General features: G+C 32.2%; 1 protein-coding gene across 1 annotated transcript; it reads left to right on the top strand.

Moving 5' to 3' along the window:
- Positions 1–324: 324 nt before the first annotated feature.
- LOC123898354 (lipid droplet phospholipase 1) lies at positions 325–6,194 on the top strand. Its single transcript, XM_045949287.1, has 11 exons — positions 325–766; positions 956–1,023; positions 1,820–1,890; positions 2,520–2,765; positions 3,940–4,103; positions 4,210–4,265; positions 4,364–4,416; positions 4,505–4,619; positions 5,612–5,709; positions 5,812–5,940; positions 6,024–6,194. The coding sequence occupies exons 1-10, from the start codon at positions 642–644 to the stop codon at positions 5,881–5,883; spliced, it is 1,068 nt and encodes a 355-aa protein (XP_045805243.1). The 5' UTR covers positions 325–641; the 3' UTR covers positions 5,884–5,940; positions 6,024–6,194.
- Positions 6,195–10,623: the final 4,429 nt, after the last annotated feature.

The following is a 10,623-nucleotide window of genomic DNA, read 5'->3' as shown; positions in this document are numbered from 1 at the left end:
ATAATTTTACTTATACTTTAACAATCTGTCAAATAGCCTAGTGACTAGAAAATTCAACTTAAAGGCGAATAAGTTAAGTATCCTGAGTTCGAACCCAGACTCCAGCACATATAGTACGATATTTCTACCAGCTGAGTTAAGCTCACGGGAACATTAGTCTTTTTTTTTGTTTTATAACTCTCTGGTTCCTAGAAGAAAAAGACCTTAGTAGTCCAGAGTTCGGTCACGAGATAAGAAAAGTCTATATATTATTGCATATACAACGTTTGGAAATGTAACTGTAACTGTAAATTGTAAAACTAACTAGTTTGTCTGTGTCACTTTTATGTCGACGGTTCATACCCTTTTACTCTTACTCACAGTTTTTCTTCGTTCTAAGGTAACTGCTACCCACCACCATTACCCCACCGTCATTTTATCATTTCATTTCAAACCAAATCTTCAAAAAAAAAATCTATTCAAACTCCAACATTTTCTCGCACTTTCTCTTCTCTTTTCTCGGCAAAATTCTTATCTCCCCAGAAAACACTCCAATTGCTTCACCCTCAACGATCTCTTCCAAACACCGACTTCGTTTCAACAGTTGCTGAAGTTTGATTTCAACCAAACTTAAACGAACTAGTTTCTTCTTCGTTAATCCGATGGATAAGAACGATGTTTGCACATCGGAATCCGTCGATGGAAGCCGTGATGTTTGGAGTTCTAAATCCTCTGATTCTTCCTCCGCTGATCATCTTGTTGTTATGGTTAATGGAATTCTCGGAAGGTATGTATGTTGGAGGAATTTTATGCTTGATTCTGGTGAAATGCTTGATTCTGTGTTGATGTATTGGTTATTGTTATTTATTGAGATTTTTTTGTGTAATTAGTTTATTTATTGATTTTTGTGTTTGTTGTTTAATGTTTAAAGTTGAAGTTGATAATTCGTGTTTTGATTGTTTGTTTCTTATTGCAGTTCAACTGATTGGAAATTTGCATCAGAACAATTTGTTAAAGAGCTTCCTGATAAGGTTTTTGTTCATTGTAAGGATTGTGCTTCTCTCTGGAAAGTTGTGTTGATCATAGCCAAATTGATAATTTGTTGTTGTGATAAATTATTTGATTTATGTTATTACTCTTTTACTTTGAAGGAATTGAGTTTATCAATAGTATGTTTGTATTTGGTTTCGTTCAGAATTTCGTACTTATAAGCTACCTTGGTTCTAATTTGGATATAGTGTGTCTTAGGAATTTAGTGAAATTTCAAATATTTACTAATCTAATTTATACTTGATGTAGTTGTAGTATAAGGTGTTGATGAATTTAAAATTATGCCATGGTCATTAATAAAATGTTTCTTGTTTAATCGGGAAAAGATTTTTTCGTTATTTTGGCAGAATTCGATGGCCTTTGGATTAGTATTTTGTATTTATTCGTTAGTATGAATACAAACAACAAATTTTTGTGGTTTAAGTTGCAACCTAGTTGACAAGCTTTGGACTTGCTTCAGGACTGGGGGATTTGTTTCTTTGCTTATTTATTTTCTTACAATACCTTGATGAGTTACATTGACCAGTATGCAGTGTTATCGAATATCGGCTATGGCGGGCCATGGCAGATATCGGTGCCGGATTTTGGCCTCTCCGATATGGTAAATATAAATATCAGCCAATATGGAGGGTTTTCCCGCCATAATCCGCTATTGCGGCATCACAAAACGGCCATTATTGCGGGATTTTGGCTCTCCGTCATGGACTGCCATCAGCCATCGACAACACTGCCAGTGTGGGCTTTAAATTCTGCATGTAATTTGACATTTTCCCCATCTCCTTTCACTCAGGTAGCGAACGGAATGTGTCTAAGCTGACACTAGATGGTGTGGATGTAATGGGCGAGCGATTAGTAGACGAGGTTTGTTTGATGAATCTCATGTCATGTGAAAATTAATTTACTGTATCTTCACTAGGCTCATTATCCCTAGATTATAATGCCTTATATTAGTCACATATATTATATAAATGTTATTGTGTTTTATAGATGATGATAATAATAATAATAATAATAATAATAATAATAATAATAATAATAATAATAATAATGAATATCTTGAAATATTTTTCTACATATTTTCTCTGCTACTGGTAAAGCATAACCTGCTGAAAGTTTTCCTCGTAAAACCTTGATAAAATATTAAAATGTTCATATGTCATATTATAGGAAAACAGAGTCCTTTGTATTGGTCAATAATAGTATGTTTAAAAAAAATGTAGTGTACTCCTTCATATGTACACTTTAGCAAAAATTTGAGGTATCTGGGCTTCATTGGTATTTGCCAAAGAGAAATTAGACCGTTGTTCATCATTTCAAGTTATTAAGTTACTTTCTGGTGTATGTTGTAGATGGATAATTTTTATGTGTTCTTTTACCTTAAAATAAATCAGAGAAATGTAATATTTGATATCTTTATATAATTGTATATCATTTCATTACACACATGATCTTTATTGCTATTAAGTATTAACGGGAAATTAAACTCTTAGGTCATTGAGGTGATACGAAGAAAGCCAAATATGCGTAAAGTCTCCTTTATTGCACACTCAGTTGGTGGATTAGTAGCACGATATGCTATTGGAAGGCTGTATAGGCCACCACCTGAAAATGTACCTATGCAAGATTCGAGCAATAAAGGAAGTAATGTTGACTCAATCGGTACAATATGCGGCTTGGAGGCAATGAATTTCATAACTGTTGCTACACCTCATCTAGGGTCAAGGGGCAATAAGCAGGTATTAGCATTGAATCTTAAAGATCAAGTCATGGTTTGCAAAACTACACCTTTAAACTTTTGGGATAGTTGCCATTTGAAAAAATGCTTGGTTTTCTAGATTATATACATTTTAGCTAATGCGTTGGGACAGGAATTCCTGTCTGGAGCACCTCGTTTTCTACCATTTTATTTTGACTTTTTCTTCGGGGGGGGATTTCTCACCATTATGCTTTTTATTATCAAAGGTTGCCATGGTCTTAATATTATCTTTGTAATGATGAAGATAAAAAAACTCAGAAATTTCAGAGATTTACTAATGTATTTCTAGTGTCATTAGTGAATTAAAATAGTAGGAGGACAAAGCCAATTGATAGTGCCAACAGTTTTCATTGTTCTTCTGCAGAGAGTATTTTATGAATTTTAATTGTTTTCTTGAAATCAGTTATTTCGTTGTGAAATTTTGAGGGCTTTCACTTAGTTGCTTGTGTTAGTATTCATGGTCATTTATTATTGGCTATTCATTATAACTTAAGCCTCAAGTCACAATTTATTTGGGTAACAACTAACAAGTCCCACTCGAATTATGTATTTTGCTACCAAAGGTTCATTGGTTTGAAAATTTCAAAGAAACCTTTGCAGCCCAGACAAGTGATACCTTTATTAGTTGTTTGATGCCTGTTAGATGGAAAATCTAAGTCCTTATCCTAATTTCTTCCAATTTAACTTAGTTCCTTATGTAGATCTGATGAAAGGTTGATTCATTCATTTATATATGTTGTATCTTTTGTTCTTCGGTTCCATGTAAATTAATATTAAAGGGTCCAAAAAGAATCAGATGCTTTTGGTGTGTAAGTAGACTTTTCTCCACTATACATTATGTTTTCTTTGACTCTTTTATAATTTCTGTCTTGGTTATGTTTATCTTTTTGAGTAAATGAAAAGTTATGGAATTGTTTTGATAGATTGGTATTTTTATTTTCATATAGCATGCTGCGATGCATATATTTGTTTTGCATCAAAAGCATTACATGTTGATATTATATTCAATAGGCAGCACATTCATCTGTGTAGTTGTTTCTCACCATCAAATAAATATGAAATCTTGCATTTGTTTGTGATATTTTCAAAAAAGAAAGTTGCATCAGTTTTGCTATTTGGATATTTAAACTTGTTGACTGATTTTTGAATTTCAGGTTCCATTTCTTTTTGGGGTAACTGCATTTGAGAAACTTGCAAGCGTTGTTATTCATTGGATTTTTAGAAGAACAGGCCGACATCTTTTCCTTACTGATGACGATGAAGGAAAACCTCCATTGCTTAAACGCTTGGTTGAAGACTATGATGGATGTTATTTCATGTATGTTTGGTGATTATCTCATGATAAATATTATTTTTTTACACGGAGTTTGCTTCCTTTAAAGGATTTTCATATTTTTCCAATGATTTTGGCATGCTTTGTACAGGTCGGCATTGCGCACTTTCAAACGTCGGGTTATATATTCAAATGTGGGCTATGATCGTATCCTTCATATTTACTACATTTATCTACTTAGTATAGGTGCACTCAGCTTTATTGCATATATATTTTTATTTGGTTTACCTTTATAATTTTTTTAGATATTGTTGGCTGGAGAACATCATCCATTAGACGTGATAACGAACTTCCAAAGGTATAATTTATTGATATTTTTCAATGCTATCTGATTTATTGGATCATTTTTGTTATAGTTTATTGATGTAAAACTATTTGGTTGGTAGTGGGAGGATACCCTCAACGAAAAATATCCACATGTCGTATATGAAGAGCACTGCAAGGCTTGTGACGCTGAGCAATGTGACTTAACAAAAGATAACGGCTCTGACAAAATAGAAGGTATCTCTAATATTTTTTTCTCAAAAGAAATGTAACGTGATATCTGTAGTTACCGTGATGTACATTTTAAAAGATATATGGTCTCTTTCAAGTTCAATTATTTGATGTTTTTGTGCTATTTAATGCTGCTCTTACATGGTTTGGACTTTGGCTTCCATTGCTTTTCCTCTTCCATATAAATCATTGGCCAATTGGTTCTGTCTACATACAATATTACAGAAAACTATTGATATAATACCGTTATTCAATAAATGTTGACACTCTCTTTGTCCTCATTTGCACTACTGTTTTTTTAATTCTAACACGCAAAAACATGAAACTCTTGTAATAGTGTGTTAGTGTTCCATTCTGTAACCTAAAGCGAGAAAGTGTTATCCTAATTTTTTCTCTGATGCATTTGCTTCTATTACTTCACCAAACATATAATTTGGAAACCATTCCTAGTATATCTTATAAGAGCCAAGGGCATTCTAAATAACTCTTTAAAGACAAAATCAAGATATTGTGAGATTTTTTTGGACATTCTAACAATTTCATAGTTGTTTGTTATGATAAAACTCCATAATCTTGTTCGTTAGATACATTTTCTCTAAATGTAAACGTCAAATCTATATACACTACAATCTCAGTAGACAGATGAATGTGTTTCATAGTGTGCAATCAAACCATGACAAATGTAAAACAATTCTGCGAACAATTCTTATAATGACAACTTTCTTTTGATCACTTATATATACTTGGTTCAGCTATATTAGGTGATGCCATCAAAATAGTTTTTACTCAAAATGTACCCTTCTACTAAATTTGGGTTCTTATAGAATCCAATAGTGTTTATTGATCCATTCATAGTAGGCTGAGCTCTACTTAATAGGATGAGTTTTGATTGTTATTGTCATGGTTGATTTTGCTGTCTAAAATTAAGAGTCATGTGTGGCCTATTTCTTTATGTTGTATTCAAAATGTAAGATTCTAACCAGAATGGACATTTGCAGAGGAGCTGGTAACAGGTTTGTCTTGTGTGTCATGGGAAAAAGTAGATGTTAGCTTCCACAGTAGTAGACAGAGGTTTGCTGCTCATAGTGTCATTCAGGTTTGCGTCTTGCGCTATTGCGTCAAATCTTGAGTCGCACGATATTATTTCATTGTTTTACCTGCCAGTGTTCTTCCTTCATCTGTTCTTGCTATTTTACAGGTTAAAGACAAAATTTCACATATAGAAGGTGCAGATGTTATACATCATATGATTGACCATTTCCTGACATAGAAATTGTTTGTCTCCAAAGTTGTATACATATCTCTTTGCAATATAAGCTTTGCATAGGTAAATCTAAATTGTCTACACCATCTATTATTGAACCTGATTGATAATGTTCAAGTTTATCTGAAATTGTGAATTCGTTGCAGGATGGAAACAACTAGTTTCCTGAGTAACAAAGTTCTCCATTAGTTGAGGTGAAGAATTGTAATTTTATTTGTCGATGATCCTTCACAATGTATTATATATGTATATGTATGTGTATGATATGTATAAATCAGGAGTTTTTTCCTTTCCATCAAATCATTTGAATCAGCACATTTTACTTATTATTGATATTGAAATATATTTGGCAATAAGAATAATCAGCACATCTTTCTCCTTTCTTTCTATCTCCCTTAATTTCAATATTTCTATTCAATAAAAAGTTTAAAAATAATCATGAGAGAGAGAGAGAGAGAAGGGAGAGAGATGTGGAGGTCTCGAGGAGAGTGAATGAGATTATCTAATTTAAAAATAAATTAAAAATTAAAAACTCTTGTGAGGAGTCAACCAAGTATATTTTATGTAGTTAACAAAAATGATAATATCAGCACATGTTTGTTCAAAGTGTAGCAAGCTCTGCTCATACTGCAAAAATCTAAGATCACTTCATGCCTATCCTTCGATACATGTTAGCGTCGTCTCGCTGCAACATTTTTGCCGATGTTAAATTGACAATGCAAATTAACTAAAGATGGCCATACAACTCCAACTGCATTCATCAAAACAAGGCTTTTATCAGTCACGAACACATGAGGAATTAAACTCTTTGTAATAAACAATTCATGTTACTTCTCTAATGCCCAGCATATGTTTTCTCCACGTTCCAATTCCAAATAAGCAAATGGCACAGAATATTTCAACTCTGTTAAGGTGACTTAAGACACCTTCAAACAATGACAGTCTGTATTTTGTTCATTTTGTTTGTGCTATATCACTGTATCAATACAATAAGAAACATGTTCAAACAAGTTGATTGAATGTATTGACTGAAGTAGCATACTAGCATACATAAAGAGCCGCGAACGTATACTTCTAAGCTACTATTAACTTCAGTAGAAGTTGCATTTCAATAATTGTTCCTTGTTGCTTATAAAGCTGATCGATCATTGTTCTATTGTCAATGTTTTGATCTTGCAACAAATTTAATATTCACTGTAACATGGTTGTACTTTGTCAGTTCGTGGACATGTTTTAAATCTTCTTCATTCAAATGGTCCATGAATGTACAACCCATCATTATATGAGCTAACTAATGGTTGGGATGTCCACATGTCATTGTAACCGACCTTCCAAAAGTTCATCCTTCAATAGTTTTGCCCTATGTTTAAATGGTCAGACACACTTTTTAGTGGCACATTTGATTTTTTTTTTAAGGAATCTATCGGCTAGAAATTTCACTTTTAAGGTGGATAAGTGTTCAGAATTCGAACATCGACTCTTACATATATAATATAATGTTCCTACCGACCCCTTCTAAGTAATTAGTAATACTAACAATCATTTTATTATTTAGTCCAACCACTCTAGCTCAATATAGAATAACTTCTCATGTATCAAACTTTGGATGAGTTTTTTTTCCTTTTTCGAAAAGTTGGAGGAGTTGTAAATCTAAGACATATATAACTTTTTTTTTTCTTTCATTGCTGCATATCATATAAAAAGTAATTGATATTTTTGTAACAAAGTTGGTCCCTTTTATATATTTATTTGTTATTTTTATTTTTTTTGGTACAAAGTTGGCCCCTTTTATATACTATATAAAATTATAATAAAAGTACCTGATATTTAAGGATAGTGATACAACCGAACTACTTGCACAAAACCAATTACATTTTTTAACAATTTATCTTTTCTTCACACTATTAGATTTGGCCTCACTCTATATCCTATGTATACTTGCTTATGTATAGAGATGTCAATTGTATCTGTAAGGGGGGATTTATGAGAAGGTTGTTCTGTCTGAGGTTAGATGATAAAAAAAATTCTTGCGAGAATCGGGATGAGGAAGAAAGTTCCCCAGAGGGGGGTTTGGTTTGGAAATGGAGACGGACCGGATTTTATCCTTACCCCCACAGAGAGTTCGTCCTCAAAAATTTTATTAAAATAATATTTATATGTGCATTTTAGATGCTAGGAATAAGAATGAAACGATAGTCTATCAGCTCGACTTTTGTCCGCTAATATTCCTATCTATGTATATTATACGGATCAGGATTCGATGCATTCAAAAACTGAAGCAGTCATGCAGTCAGCGAGTTTTAGACTGTTCAATTTTGATCAGACGGTCCAGAACTTATCACAGAGTTCTATAATAAATTATAATAAAAAATATGATTTAAGATCTAAACCATTTTATCTTGATCTTATAGTTTTGGTTTGCTGACTGCACCGGTCTGGTGACTGCACTGTCGGCCGCACTTAATCCAATTCCATATTATACTATTACTATCTATAATTAGTGTGGACACTTTGATGTGACATGTTTAGGCCTCAATATCAAAAGCTTTAAATGTTATGATGCAAGTTGTGGATGAGTCATGAGTGTCCTCATCGATCGACTAGTAAAAAACAGTTATAGCTAGCAATGCATGTATGTTGTCTAGTTGATGCATATGGAAGCTGGATAGCAGGACAAATATATATCAAAAGCAACATTTTAAGGCCTAACTTTAGCATGCAAGTTGCACAATTTTATTTTCTCTTGCTACTTAAATATGACTATATACATTGTTTCCTATTGAAAAACAGGTTGCTAGAAGGTATATGCCAAAGTACCAACTTGAAGAGTGTGGTTAACTAAATAATTGTTTTTATTATTTGTGGGTACACCCAAGAATGTGACAGATCCACTTCCAGTTGTTAGATAAGACGATACAACAGTGTAAAGGAGGCTCCAAGCTCAGCTACAAATAATGGGTAATGACTTTTTTAATATGGTATAAAATAAGTGGTTAATTATGTACCCAAAAAAAATAAGTGGTTAATTATTTGTATTTTCATTAATAATTAATTAATAAATTTTATTAATGAAATCTATTTTTTTTAACGCAAAAATAATAATATTCATTTATTTATTCAAATTAATAGGAAATACATCAATCAAAATTATTACATATTCAATTTCGCTAAAAACTAATCAGGATAAATTTGCAAACAGACTCATAGCATCCGAGTTAATAGCATAAAACAGCCTATTGACAAAGCCTACGATTGATTTGACAGACTTCAAAAGTTCAGAATAATCATGTATCCGGATCTGCAACGTTGATGATGCTAAAGTCATTGAATATGCACTGGATTCGAATCGAGAGAAAAACTTATATAACACAAATAAATTGTTGTTAGGCACACTCACATGAGAGAAAATAACTAAAGAACAAATGAATTAATTAATGTTACTATTTAATTTTTGTTTTAATTTTTTTCATTGATGCATGTGTACCTATAATTTGTGTTTATATCTTGTGTCTATGCAAGAATGTCTCTTGAATCGAAACAAACCTGCAAATCTGAACAAAGAACAAACACCGTAACAAGACGGGACAAACACCGTACTAAGGCGGGATAAACAAAACAAATACTCCGCAATAAGTTTTTGTGTTACAATTTTTTTCATCAATATTGAAAAGAAAAAAAAAGTTTTTCCAAAAAATAATTGTATTATACGGTAAAACAGTGCATGCATGTGTATGCAGTGGCGGAGACACCATACAGCATGCTCGGGCACGTGCCCGAGCTGCCCAAACTATTATTTTTTTTTTTTTTTATATAAATAGAAACCAGAAAAAGATACACTAAAAAAATAAAGAAAGAAGATACGCGTACGACTTCCACTCCACCGCTCTGTAACCAAAGAAATCAACCGAGTTCAATGATGAGTGGTTCAATGACTTGATGATATGTTATACCGAGCGGGAGATATTCAAGTCACTTGATGATATTGATATTATCCGATCCTTCACCGCAAAGAAGTCTCGGAAAGGGCATTTACCTCCTAATTTTATGTAGTATACTATTGGTATGTTATATTTTATCCCTCTTATTTGACTCATGTTTTGTTGGTTTTTTCTAGTTTTTTTTTTGTTTTAACTCATGCTATCCAAAAAAATATTGTGGTTAAAATTGTGCCCAAGCTCCGCTATAATCCTGGCTCCGCCACTGTGTGTATGTATTAGATGTAAGAATTTGTATTCAAATAGCACACCTGAATTATTGTGATGACATATATATATATATATAACTCAATTATTATATTACAATAATTCTTCTCTATATTAAAAAATATTTTCTTCAAAAATATTATTCATTATATAAATACCGTAAATAGTACTAAATGTAGATATTTTGATGTCAAGATATGTGTTTGTTCCTATAGCATAACTGTTACTGTATTAAATATCATCTTATTTTCCAAAGGATAAAGACTGCTTGATTAAGACAAGACATAAATACCAAATATTTTCAATATTAATATATATAGTGATAAAAAAATTGATACATGCATTTATGCTTTGTATTTAGTTTTTTTTCTAAATTGAGCATTATAAAATCTATAAGTTTTAGTCCACGTGAGGTTAATTCAGTTGGTAGAGACATCGTATATATTACTATATTACGTGGAAGTCGAAGTTCGACCTCCGAACACTCCACCTATTCACCTTTTAGTTAAGTAAATATTAAAATTGTTAATCAACTCATTGGAAC

The sequence above is a fragment of the Trifolium pratense genome, linkage group LG1 (assembly GCF_020283565.1).
Source record: "Trifolium pratense cultivar HEN17-A07 linkage group LG1, ARS_RC_1.1, whole genome shotgun sequence".
In the NCBI taxonomy this organism is placed as follows: domain Eukaryota; kingdom Viridiplantae; phylum Streptophyta; class Magnoliopsida; order Fabales; family Fabaceae; genus Trifolium; species Trifolium pratense.
Note: the sequence above shows the minus strand (reverse complement) of the source record. Positions and strands in the feature narration are given on the sequence as shown.